The sequence below is a fragment of the Callorhinus ursinus genome, unplaced genomic scaffold (genome assembly GCF_003265705.2).
Source record: "Callorhinus ursinus isolate GAN/ISIS: 27379988/994484 unplaced genomic scaffold, GSC_fseal_2.0 scaffold29, whole genome shotgun sequence".
NCBI classification, from domain to species: domain Eukaryota; kingdom Metazoa; phylum Chordata; class Mammalia; order Carnivora; family Otariidae; genus Callorhinus; species Callorhinus ursinus.
This window is the reverse complement of record NW_027397091.1, coordinates 5609518-5623907: the sequence shown is the minus strand read 5'-3', so window position 1 is coordinate 5623907 and position 14390 is coordinate 5609518. Positions and strand designations below refer to the sequence as shown.

The 14390-nt window shown below is 39.7% G+C and overlaps 1 protein-coding gene across 7 annotated transcripts in view; it reads right to left on the bottom strand.

Annotated features, from left to right (window-relative positions):
* Positions 1–14390, bottom strand: part of PLCB1 (phospholipase C beta 1) — a 722355-nt gene that overhangs the window by 468323 nt on the left and 239642 nt on the right. For all 7 annotated transcript variants that reach the window (XR_012374115.1, XM_025876536.2, XM_073878364.1 and 4 more), the window contains exon 3: positions 7815–7883. Coding sequence is in view for 6 of the 7 variants with exons in the window: in XM_025876536.2 (XP_025732321.1) it covers positions 7815–7883 (69 nt within the window). In the remaining variant the exon portion in view is untranslated. The remainder of the gene's footprint in view (positions 1–7814; positions 7884–14390) is intronic.

Below are 14390 nucleotides of genomic sequence, written 5' to 3'. Positions count from 1 at the left end.
TTATGGAAACAGGATGACAACAAACAAACAAAAACTCTTGCAACATGTCAGGTAAATTAAGAAATAGGTGGAACCAAGAACATGGGTCAAAGGTAGAGCTCCCTGGCGACTGAGAGAAAAAGAGAGAAACCCTTATTTTGTTGTATAAAGGGTTTTCTTCTTCCCTCAACTTCAAATATCTGCATCACATTTTTATGACTGTGGCTTCACACAATGGTGGAATCTTTACAAAGTCAGGGAAATAGCTTATAATCAGCAAAGGGGGACAATAAATAAAACACTCATTTCAACTCCCGGCCTCATGGATGATTCATTGAAACCACTGTTGTAGAACATCCAAATAACAGCTCATTATGAGATTTATATATTGGCATCCAGATCCTATGATGAGCTATTTGGGATTTGATAACCCTTAAATAAATAGCCTATTTTGGATATTAGCAGGAAATCCTGTGGATATAGGGGAAAAATTAAAGCATATATAAAATGGTATCTTGAATAAAATTAAAAGTGTACAAAAGTGAGAAAAGCTAGAAGGACATTCCACCATTTTACCTAGATGACTACTCCCTTCTTCTTGAAATACTTTTTTAATATCCAGAAAATACTCCCTTTTGATTCTTCTCCCTCCTTACTGGTTGCGCCTTCTGTCTTTTCCTTTTTTTTTTTATTGTGGTAAAATATGCATGCCATCAAATTGACCATCAGGGGCGCCTGGGTGGCTCAGTCGTTAAGCGTCTGCCTTCGGCTCAGGTCATGATCCCAGGGTCCTGGGATCAAGTCCCACTCTGCCTGCTTGTGTTCCCTCTCTCGCTGTCTCTCTGTCAAATAAATAAATAAAATCTTAAAAAAAAATTTACCATCTTAATGATTTTCAAGGGTATAGGTTACTGACATTAGGTAATATTTATTGTTGTGTTATGCAACCATCAACCACCATTCATCTCCAGAACTTTTTAATTTTGTCAAACTGAAACTCTGTACCCATTAAATAACTTTCCATTCTCCTCTTCTCTCCTAGCAGTCCCTGGAAACTGCATTCTACTTTCTGGCTGTATGGATTTGCCTACTCTAGTTACCTCATATAAGTGGAATCCTATAATATGTGTCCTTTTGTTTCTGGCTTATTTCACTTACCATAATGTCTTCAAAGTTTATCCATGTTAGAGCCTGTGTCAAAATTTCATTCCTTTTTAAAGGTGAATAATTATCCATCGTGTGTGCGTGTGTGTGGTGTGTGGCATGTGTACGTTTGTGTTTATGTGTACCACATTTTGTATATCCATTCATCTAGCGATGGATATGTGGGTTGTCTTCACCTTTTGGCTATTTTGAATAATGTCACTGTGAACACCGGTGTACAAATATCTGTTTGAAGCCTCTGCTTTCAATTCTCTTGGGTATATACCATTCTCAATCTCTTTCCTGGCTCTTTTTCATCTTTTTGAAGTTTAAATGCTGGAGGTCCCAGGGCTCAGGTTATCAGTTCTTTTCCTTCTATACGTATATCCCATAAGAGACCTCACTTAGCTTTGAGATTCAAATATTCACTTCCAGCTCCATGGCCAACTTTGCCCCTGAACACCAGTATATCCAAATAGGCCATTATCAAATAGAAATCTAATAGGCACCTCAAACTTTTACTATCCAAAAAACCCAACTCTGAGTTTTTCTGATTAAATGTGTTTTTTCCTTCCCAACTGAGGACACGGCAACTCAATTCTTCCACTTTCCCAGGTCAAAACACTAACCATTGTTCTTCATTCTTTTTTTCATCCTTCATATCCAATGCATTCACAAATTCTGTGGTGTCACCTTCCAATTCAGATTCTGACTTTTTTTCCCCATTAGCTCTACACCTCTCACTCAAAATCACCATCAACACTGCACCAGATATTTGCAATAGCCATTTGGCTGGTGTCCCTTCTTCTTCCTTTCTCTTCCTTTCTTTTCTATGGTCTACGCTCCACGCAGTGAGTGGTCAGTGATGTTTTTAAAAGCAAAATCAGATCTTATCACTACTCTGCTCAGAACTTTCAGATCCCTTCTTAGGTCTCTCAGAAGAAAAAACCACAGTCATTAGCATGGTTTACAAGGCCAGAATAATATGCCCCTGGCTACTTCCCGGATTTTATCATCTTTTCTGTCTTGCACTCTACTGTAACCAACTGGCCTCCTCGCTACTCCTCAAATATATCAAGCATGTTCCTCCTTCAGGGCCTTTGCTCTTGCTCTGCCCTCTGCCTGGAATGCTGCTCCTTTTCTTAATTAATGTCTCCATTCATATCACCTCAACTTGTCAATAGAACTTACTCCATTATGACTCTGAAAAGCAGCAAGCACTCTACCACTCATGGTCAATGGTCTTTACCACTCATGGTCAATGGTCTCTACCACTCATGGTCAATGGTCTCTGTCCTGCTTTGGGTGTCTCAGTGGGATTTATCTGTTACCTGTTTCCCCCACCCAGTGAGATGCTGGAGTCTACTTGTAGGGCTAGACACTGTGGTGTATATTGCTTTACAAATCCGCTTTTAATAACTTTAGAAGCCATCATTTTTATTTAGGGATTAGGAAAACAAAAGCTGATCAATTTTTAAAATTTCATTTTACTGTAATCTATCTTACATGATTCTAATGATACTATAAGCCACACAGAATTACTGCACTCTAGATATATACAAGGAACCTGTATTCCAATTAACATTCCACATCTGAAATAAACTGTGCTTTATCAATAGAAGGAGTTGGCTAATTGTCATCTAAGTACATGGAGCAGTTTTCTTTGGACGACACACAATTTGAAAATAAGACGATAGAAATACTTTTCAGTGGTATTGCTACATTATTGAGAGTGAATGTCAGCAACAGTTTCATGTTGGAAACCTGGGACAGCTTCTGTAATCACAGGGTCTCTATGGAGCCCAAAACAATGCTACAATTGCTTTCAAGAAGCCATGTGCAAAATTTCACATAAATCTTTCTTCTTTTCTTTTATTTCTGTTTGCATTGCACCTTACCTTGGTTAGAATGTGACCTGATTTTTTTTACTAAGTTCATCTGATTTTCTACAACCAAGGTAAGAAGTTTTAGGGCATGTAAATTTCTCAACATTAGCTTTATAATCTGTAAGATGGTGTGCCTTGGCTTGATTAACTTCCCTTTTTTTTTTTTAAGAGTTATTTATTTATTTATTTGAGAGCGATAGAGAGCACAAGTCAGGGAGGGGCAGAGGGAGAGAATCTCCAGCAGACTTCCCCACTGAGAACAGAGTCCAACATGGGGCAGGATCCCAGGACCCTGAGATAGTGACCTGAGCCGAAACCAAGAGTCGGATGCTTAATTGACTGAGCCACCCAGGCACCACAACTTCTCATTTTAAAAATTGGAATCAAGGGTTACCCCAACTTACACACCTAAAATCCTGTGGCTCCCCCCCCGGCCCCATTTCATAGATGAGAAAGTAGAGGGACAGACAAAACCGTTTTACTGGCAGAACTGGCATCCAAACCCACATTTCCATCTACTTTTCAGTACACGTACAGATGGCATACACCCTAAGAATCCTGAGGATAAAGAAACTATCTTTGTGTGTGTGTGTGTGTGTGTGTGTTTATTCTTTTTTTTATTTTATTATGTTAATCACCATACATTACATCATTAGTTTTTGATGTAGTGCTCCATGATTCATTGTTTGTGTATAACACCCAGTGCTCCATGTAGTACATGCCCTCTTTAATTAATACCCATCACCAGGCTAACCCCTCCACCACCCCCTCCCCTCTAGAACCCTCAGTTTGTTTCTCAGAGTCCACAGTCTCTCATGGTTCATCTCCCCCTCCGATTTCCCCACCTTCACTTTTCCCTTCCTACTATGTTCTTTTTTTTTTAACATATAATGTATTATTTGAAAAACTATCTTTTCAGTAGCATTTTTTGAAAACTTTCTGATGTGGCCCATAGTAAAAAAAATACACTTCATGTTGGGATCCAGAACATACATTCACATGCACGAAAGAAGTTTCACAGAACAACTTGCTCTGCATAAGATGCTGATATTTTTCATTCTAGTCAGATCAATTTCATTTTATTAATGCTGTACATGAGCCACGAAATTGATCTGCTTGGGTGAGGAACCACCACTAATAGATCAGAAACCACAGTGATAAACCCTCTTTTTTTTTTTAAGATTTTATTTAGTTTTTGACAGAGAGAGACACAGCAAGAGAGGGAACACAGCAGGGGGAGTGGGAGAGGGAGAAGCAGACTTTCCGCAGAGCAGGGAGCCTGATGCCGGGCTTGATCCCAGGACCCTGGATCATGACAAGAGCCAAAGGCAGACGCTTAACGACTGAGCCACCCAGGCGCCCCGATAAACTCTCTTTTTAAAAGTAAAGCTCATTTTGAAATGAAGACCCAGAGAATATGTGTACTTAGCACATGCAAGATGCTTATCCCATAGCACTTTGCCTCTAAGTACCCTTCATAAGCCTGGGAGAGAGGCAGAGAGAGAGCGAAGAAGGAAACATAAATACCTTTTAGATTTCAAAGGATAAGATATTTTTTCTCTTTTATTTTTTTACATGTGGATAAATATCTCCCAATTTCTCTCCAGTGAGAAATTTTGAAACTGATAACTAGAACAAAGGCCGCATACAGAAAAGCCAATCTGGAATTTTGTATACTGTGTTGGGAGTCGACATTTAAAATTCGTTAATGGGGCAACGCATAGAAGCTTTTCCATTTCTTATAAATGTTATTTCCAGTCACAGCAGGCATAGGAAACAGTTCATCTTCAGCTAGATCGTGAATTTTTATGTAATGAGATGCTGTGAAAAACAAAAATAATACCAATACACAGATAAATATTTGCAGGGTGCCTGAGTATTTTGATAAATAATATCTGCTCCACACATGTTCTTCCTTCCTTTACGGTCTATAAAGCCCCCAGAATGTCTTCCACTCAATCTGTCTTCATGTTACATTGCCCACCCATCCGGAGTTTCCATGCTTCTCTCACTCCATACTGATTACCTTGACACTTTTTCATCTAAAGCTTTGGGTCCTGCTGCTTTTATTTTATTTAAAATCCCCCACCCCGGGGTATTCAGGAAGCTGGTCTCTCTTTTGATTCCCCTATTCAACTGCTGCTACTCGGGGAAGCCTGGAGCTGGAAGCAGAGCATGGCCACCAATGGGATCCTGAGGATGGAATAAAAATCGCTTCCAGTACCTTGGAAGCCAGACTGACTGGCAAGAGAGAGAAATACGTATTTCCTGGTGACAGTTTTTGAGCAGGTGTGTGAGCCTTCACCTGGACACCACACTTCCATTGGCATTTTCAATGCATTCTAATCATTTCTATTTTTTTTATTTATCCAGTTTGAGCTGGGGTTTTCTTTTGCAACTGAAAGACTTTTAAACTGATAGTAATATCACCTTCTTTTGTGCATGTCAACCCACAAAGCCCCTTTCGGCAAGCCCCTCCCCCAATCTCTCTTTACAACGTAAACTTTTCCACATTAAGTGAACTAAAAACTGACTTCCTGCGAATCTGATGAAAATTTTTAATAATAATAAATACAAAAAGAACAATAACACCAACAACAGTGCCTAATATTTAACGAGTGCTTATTAAATAGCAGTGATAAGGCAGCGGTGCTCAGATTTTGCTGCAAATCTTCTTTTCAAAAGCCCTTTTCAAAAATCCACACTACACTTGGAACACCAGAATCTTTGGGGGTAGGAAACAGGCATCATCGGTTTTTAAAGCTCTCCAGGTGATTCCACAAGCAGTCAAATTTGAGAACTCCTCTACTAAAGATTTGCTAATGAATTTTCATTCAGTCCTTATGGCAATGATATAAAGTGCCCATTTATTATTATTATTACTATTATTACTATTATAATTACTGTTATCGTTGCATTATTATGATCACCATGTCGCCCATGAGGACACCTGATGCAACAGAACCCGGGTTTTAAAATACTAACGTCAACAGAAGTTCTTGAACACCAGGACGGAACGGAAGGGAAAGAAGCCAAGAACATGGATAATCCACAGAGAAAGCAATCTTTGGTGGAAAAAATAAAACAAAACAAAACAAAACAGTAAAAGCCAGAGTATTCTGAGTGCCCACCTCTGTCCTTAAGAAAAGTATTTTAGGATCTAATAGTGGTTTATCAGCTGAGCACAGAACAGACGCTGGTTCTGTTCCTTTATCATCATTCAATAGATATATATCCCATGGCATCCATAAATGAAACACTGAACTGATAAGCAGGCTGGGTCCTGCAATGAAGGAGAGAGACAGAAGCCCCAGAGCTGACTTGGCCTCTGATCCTTGCAGACAAAGGGGGTCTGACAGCGTGTAGGCAGCAGTCTTAACCAATATTGATCATGAAATTTCAAGTTAGGCCAATACACCTGCATTCAAAGGCAAACTTTATAACTATGTTATCAAAAAAGTTCTTGGAACTAATAGGCTTCCACGAAACTTGGCTGGAACGCTTTGGGGGGAAGTAGAAAATTTCTTTCCCACACTAAAACTGAACAATTCTGAATCACCAGCGAAGCATTAATAATGACAAGCTTGCTGCAAAATTAAAAGACCAAACAACTGCAATTCTATTATATTACTAAGAGGTGAAGGCAAATAAGAGACTGTTTGCCCATGAAAACACTTAGAGAAACCTTCGCGAAAGTAATTCCGATTTTTGTCTTTTTATTTTTCACATTTTCCTATAGATGGGCTTAATTCCTATAGCAGTAAAGGCAGTATTTGGGTGTTTTTCCACAGCAGAATTTGCCAACAACTATTGCACTGTTACATATCTGAAGAAAAATCATTCTAGGTGATTTTTTTGTCTCTTTCTGCCTCTCCACAGCAACAGATCATTTTTAATGTCAAGGAAGGTATTTTGATTTTTAAAGAATAAAACAAAAGTTGCAGGCAGATACTCAAATAGAAAATCGCTAGTTTTATATCAATTATGGTAAGAGGCAGGAGTTCCCGAATGGCACCTGTATTTCCCTATTTGACAATATTATCTCTGCTAGAAAGGAAGTATTTCGAATACTAAGATTTAAATACAATAAGGAGTAGTTTCCCACTTTCATGACAAGTCAACACACTCTGTTACTAGACTCCACCAGAGAATCTAAGTTAAAAAAAAATGTATGTATGTTCTTTATTCAACATTTTTAAACAATCTTCAAAAAATAAATAAACTGCAAACACTGCTTTGAATAGGTCTGCAGTAAGTTTTTCAAGCGAAAACGAATTGACGGGCCACACAACTGATGCGATCCCAAAGTTCTGCAGATCTTCACTAGTGACATTTATAGGACTTCAGAGCCTTTGGCTTCATGGATGGAATGATGGCAGTTGCAAAGTATTAGAACTACAATTCTAATTATTCTAATTATACTATAATTATTCATCATGTCTAAAGGTTAGTTCATGCATGCATAGGAGGTTCAAGGAAGGTTTCAAGTAATTTCAAGCACATCTTAACTATTGAGAATTACCCAGCAACTCTAGCATTGTGATATATTTTTCAAACAAAACTAAAATTAGAGGACAGACAGCAAGCCCCCATGTCCAACTGCCTATATATTTACTCTCTGTTACCTTCTTTTAACAAAAGTGGGAATGTTTAGGGCATAGAGTCCTTCTGGAAGGACTGGCTGTTTTATTGTGTTTTACAACATCAACAACAGAGAAACTTTTAGTTGGGGCAATTAATTGATACCATGACACAGCTAAACAATCAAAGCAGCATCTGGTGTGGGCACAAGGCTCCACTTCCTACCTTGGGAGCTTTGGCATGCTTCCCACATCTGGCATCCTTGACAAGGCTGAGATCTAACAGCTCCGTCTCCTGGAAAGCAAAAATGTGAAATTGTTAAGCATCCACACAGATCTCTTTTCTTTGTTTTATATCATTGACATCACTTTTTAAAAAATAATGTTCTCTTGAGAACTGCCTGGAGATTTCTCTGCAGTTAGGATATTTTTTTCTCTCACATCATTTACCAATGGAATTGGAATGGAAACAGCAAGATAGCTAACTGCTAACTGTTTGGTTTACTATATGTTCTAAGACATTTTGAAAGTATAATGGGCATGGTTAGGGGCCCCAGTCTATACTATGAGCCATTCCTAAGTCATGATGAACCGGGCCTTCCTGTCCTATAGTTGAAAAAATAATCCTGAAAGTCGGTCTTAGTGTGAGGATATGTGAATGGCATGGGGTTTTGGGGAAGGGGGGGTGGAAGAGGCTCCCATCAGCTCACCTGGCCAAGGGAAAGAGATAAATCTGCCTCACCTACCTGCCCCCTCCCCAGCCTTTAGCACACCTATCTTATGCCCGGTTCTTTTCATTTATTCATTATATATTACTGAACACCTATAAAATGCAAGTTACTCTAGGATACAAGATACATACAATATGATAGCACCTCTGGATGGACCTGCCATCAAACAGGGGAGTAAAGAAATGTATATATATAAGACAAGGGAGAATGTGCTCATGCCAACTAAAGTTAGCTGCTAGGGGGGCCAAAAGAGAAAAGAAAGTTGTTCCCCCAGGGTCCCAGAGAAAATCCATGGAAGAGTCACTGAGCGTGGAGAAGAGGAGTTGGAAGGCATAACATTGGCAAATATCCAGATGAGAAAGGACTAGAGGTTTGGGCAGAACCTTGAGGTATTCACAGCCTTTAGATGTTCAGAGATGGAAAACATTGCGGGGGAGAAAGGGTGGGGAGGAGGACAGGGATAGAGGGGCATCCAGGAGAAAGAAAGAGCACAGGGAAGATGTAATGGCACTGTGGGAAGGGATTCTCATGGGCAACATTCAATGTTCCATTCCTGGGGCACAGAACATATGAAGAAAAGTCATGGGAGATGATACCAGAAGGCGATATAGGTAAAAGGATGGAAACCCTGAGAGTCCATCTTAGAACACTGAGCCATAAGGTTTGTGACACCCACATCACCAAGTTATACAGTAGACCCTACACCAGCGAGATGGAACTGTACTGCAATGAACAGTTATCTTAAAGTGACTCCAGCCATCCATCCAACCCATGCTGACAGCAAGAGAGTTGGATGCAGCCATCCAATCCCTTTCTCCTTGTAAGAGGCACTACATCATTATTCAGCTACTCAGACTCTCTGGACAGGAGTGGGTGTAATTTCTTATAGGTCTTAATGTCCCCAAGTTCTCGTAGCTGGGGTTCCCAGACAATTCCTTCAAACAGCTGCCACCAATTCCAAATGCTCTATGCAAAATGGTCTGATTCATTTCTTCCACCTAAGGTTGATCTCATGAGTACAATATAACAGTCACGGGGAAGGTAGAGTCTGTCTGCTGGGATGCACAACAATCACACAGCAGGTCCAACAACACCTGGCTCTTGCATACCTTCTCTGTGAAGGCAGGTCAAGAAACAGTGCCTTCTTTTCTTTTGCTCGCCCTGGCCATCTAAGTTTGCTTTTCCCCATTTTATAGGATCTCTTGACCCATTTCTTGCCAAGTGTCTGGAAATCCTCCCAAACTCTGGGGTGTGACAGGGAGCCACCCAGCAAAGATCTTGCAGGACAGAACAACTGGTGCCAAAGTTCCCCTAAGGCCATACCATCCACAATACTGAAGGTCACCTCATGAGTGCTGGAAAAGAATGGCATCAGCGCAGGGCTCAATGCCTCACTTAGGGAAATGCATAATAAAGTCCTCAGACTTGAGGAGATGGAACATCTGGTCTGGGTTTCTTATCTCTACAGTAAGACTATCAAAACTTGTGTTGGAAAGACAGACACAAGAAGAGAACCAGGCTTGAAGAAGCTTCATCCAGAAAACCAGAAGCAAGTGGACATTTGAGAGACAGGAGACCAAATGACGCTACCTTCATTAGGTAGGTAACTGGAAGAAAGATGAGAGCCATAATATGGAGGTAGAATTGCCTAAAGGGAAGACAGAAGACATGGATAGCCCTAGGGTTTCCATATTCCAAACTGGGACTTGGAAGTTTGGACAAAATGATGATGCATTTTGGAGATGTTGGTTTGAGGGGTTTATCCAAGTGGAAAAGCCAGTCAGCAATTCCCTGGAGTATTATTTATCAAATGCTGCAACATGTCAGGTACACACTTGGTACTGAGGAATGACACCAAAAATACAGAAAACAGACAACTGTTTTGAGCAGCTCCTTCACAAAGCCAATTATTATACTCTAAAGGAGACATTTCAAAGTACACTGCAGATGTGGGCTATGACATCTTTTCAGCTAATACACAAGGATGAGAAACAGTTTGCCAGCCTTACAATTCTGTGGTTTTGAGGGGGGAGGAGGGTTACAGGAAGAGGAAACAGTAGGTGCAAATGCACAGAGGCAGGAATTGGGTGCAGGAAACTGCAAGTCACTCAAGATACACAACAGGGGTGCATGGAGAGTTATCACAAACACTTCTGGACGCGGTAGACATTACATGTGTGTCCTCTTTATAATTATCCATAAAACACTGACATTTATGCGTAGTATACTTTTCCATATATGTTACATGATGTTTACATATATGCAGGATAGAAATCAGACACACACACATAATACATGCACCTAATTTTATAGCCACATTTCCTTTTCAAAGAAGTTCCTCCCAGTTGAGCAAACAACAGACTTAAACTTCACTTATTTGTTTATACACATAAAACCCAAATTGAGTTCACAAAGAACTAGATCTTAGCAGGAGTCATTATATAGACTTTTACACTACAGATAATGAACACTGTTTTCTACTCTCAACTCAAGAGGAAACATTCATTCCCCAAGTCACAGAGGGGTACTTAATGACAGCTGCCCTGGGGATTCATTCCTATACCACAGCGACTAAGAAACTTCTTTTGCCTGCATGTAAAATTGTGTTTGCAGAAAAACCACCGCAGGGCACTATCAACGTGGGTAATGTGGCATGGGAAAGACCCAGGTGGAAAAGCTGTCTGTGGACTCACTGGAGTAGAAAGCAATGATTAAAATAGTATCTCCCACTTCTATTAACATGCAATAGCCTCCCCTCTGGGGTTTAACGATAGCCCATTTTGTCTCCTCCAATAAAAAGAAAATGCGGAACCCAATGCACAGGACCACAAAAACATTGTTTGTGTCATTAAAACTTCTTCTAGGTTAATTTTCTCAAGTAAATAGTTTGAACAACTCACTCTCATTACTAGAAAGCAGTGAAATGGTCCCTTTCTCGGTTCATTGAAGAGATACTGATTTCCGGCTTTATGGAATTCACTATTCCTTTACTTATTTCTTTAAGAGAGGGAGGTCACATGATGTTTAAGTAGGAAGGGCCCCCCATGGGTTCGAGGAAGGGCCCTAAAATTAACTGATCATATATTCAACCAATCATGGTCCCATACCAAGCATCAACTGTATCATCTATAAAATGAGTATGATAACACTTTCTGTATCAGTGGCTCTCAAACCTTAGCCTGCATTAGAGTCACCTGGAAAACTTAAAACACAGACTGGCTGGGTGCCATCCATCTGTTTCTGGTTCAGCAGAACTGGGATAGGCCTGGGACTCTGCATCTCTCATAATCTCTCAGGGATGTGGGTGCTGCTGGTCCACAGAACACACTTTGACAAGCACTAATATACACTCATTCATGCAGTTAGTATTATAAGGTTTTTTAGGTGAATATGATTGATAAAATTATACATTACTTTATGTTATAATACGTTCTAGGAAGAATCTACAACTGTCATTTCTTTATACAGGAAAGTGTCAAATAAAAATATTTACCTACTGAATGCAAAAGCATGCCTAGTGGTGAATAATCTAGGCTTCAGTTCAGTTTAATTGAAGAAAAACCACTGAATGACAGATGGCATCAACACCGATTCTAATAAGTGTTCTTAGCATTAAATTTCACCCTACACAAGCAAATGTCTCTGTTCACAAATTTAAGCAATCACTGACATTAGTTTATGTTTGCTGAAAATGTTATACTAGATAACCTTTATTTTACACTTAATAACATTAGAGACATCCTTAGAAAAACGAAAGAAGGAAACTGGTTCTCTCTCACCTCTAAACCCATCCAAAAATGGAAAGAGGGTTGGAGTGTCCAGAGGCCTGCAGGCTACCTTGACCAGTAAAAGAAGAATGAACTAATAGACCCCCTTTATTTCCAAGGCACACAATCCCCCCTGCAAAGCTTGGAGACCACACTCCTAGGAACCCTTCCCCATTTATCCAATGAAGTGTTGAAGGATGTGCCTTCTCCCTTTGTCAGTATGGATGAAAGTGAATTAACAGTAATCAAGGATTTATTTTTGATATTTTGAATGAGTGATGAGAAAAGCTAAGGGAAGACCAAATTATCTCTGATGTTTACTATTCAGCAGAAAGATTTCAATCCATCAGCCACAAACCCACTGTGAGGTAGATGAGCCATGAAATGCACTGCAAACTGAGGAAAGAATACAATTTAAAAACCAACTCTTTTCCAGAATACCAATTTCTGTGCATTGTTACCAAATTCCATTAGTCATCCAATATAATAACGTACTTTGAGTTCACACAATATATAATCAGAGCAGCAATTACAAACACTTCACAGGGAAGATATTAACGGCTGGGTGTGTGTGGGGGGTGGTGGTGGGGTGATTGTGGACACCTCCACATATGGTGTATTCATTAAGTTGTTCAACCTCGATTTACCAAAAGTGGAAGACATTAATGTATTGTAATATGACTGTCAAACCTCCCTAAAATGCCCAATGTTAAAGAAAAAAACTATTTTAGAATCCTTTACTGAAGGGTTTTAATTTAAAGAGAAGCAGATTAAGTAGATTCAATTCTTTGTTCCTTTACTTTATCCCACTTCTGAAGGACTGAAAACTGCTTAGTGTACCTCTCAAAAAAAAAAAAAAAAATCCCTGCAGTCTCTCTCACTCTCGTTTCCTTTGTTCCCTAGCCTTCAATTCTGTCTTCTTCCCCAAAAGTCTATAATAGAGGCTTAGTGTAGGAAACTCCAATGGAGATGAGGCACACAGGTCATCAATACCAACTACAGCAGAGAAAAGAGAAAGGTGATACGTCTGGATTTCTTTATTTAAACCACCCAAAGTTTAAAATGGAGAAAATTTCATAAATCTAGGGGGCAGAAAACTTGTTTCTGGGAATTATCATTTGTAATCTATGCATCATCAAACCAATCACTACAGAAGTCTGTGCCTTGTATTCTTGTCCGTCAAATAGAGAAATAGATGCCAACAGCACCTTCCTCACTGGGCTGCTGTTAAATCAAACTAAGATCTCCACTTAGTGAGCAGGGACTAATGCACAAATATCAAGTCACATGCTTGCAACATTTCCCATTCCAAGTGAAAGGCAAAAGATACTAGTAGAAAAGCCAAAAATGGACAGGTAACGCATGTAGAAGAAGAACACGGAATGCAAATGAACAAAAGGAAAAGCATCTGAAAATCTTAAACTCTCGAGACATTTCATAAAACCTTGAAACCAAAATAAGAAAGACCACTTCTAGAGAAAACTGATTTTCACTTTTATGTGTCACAGTTAAATGCAAAATTAGATTAACATCTGAAATCAAGAAAAGGCAATGAGATAGCTCATGTGTTATGGGAAGTATAATAATTATCGACATAGTTTGAGCCAACAAGATAAAAACTGAAAAATTATAGCAATTCAATTAAAGTTTCCTGCCATGGAAGGAGGCAAAGTCAAGTAATATAATTCATAATAACAACAGCAATAGTAATCATGGCCATTCACAATGGAGAACCAACAAGGTGGCAGGAATTGTAAGAGATACTATTTGCATATATCACCTCATCATATATCACCTACAACACCACTGTGACATGAGTCTTATGGCCTCCACTGTGCAAACAAGAGAACTAATGGAAAAGCTGAGTGACAACTGTTGGTCATTTGTACAATGGCATCACAAATCTCAGCGTCTTGCCTACCTGTTGTAAGCAGGATTGCTAGATGGCCACCATGACTCTTGTGCCCAGACCTTGTCCGATCCGCACCCTTCGAGTGTGGTCAGCTCCCCAGACTTGCTTCTAACAACAGAATGTTGTGATCGACTATCACTGCCATCTTGATGTTATTTTACCTGGCAAATGTGAAGGGATTTTGTGGGTGTCGTTAAAGTCTTCAATCAGGTGACTTAAACTTAACCCAAACAGAGGTATCCTGGCTGAGCCTCTCAAAAGAGGGTCTAGAAGTGAGAGACGTGAAGCAGCAGAGATGCTCACCTGCCTGCTGTGTTGTGTGTTGCCTATGAAAAGGGAAGACCTCTAAGAGGTGAGGGCCTCAGTCTTACTGTGACAAAGAACAGAATTGT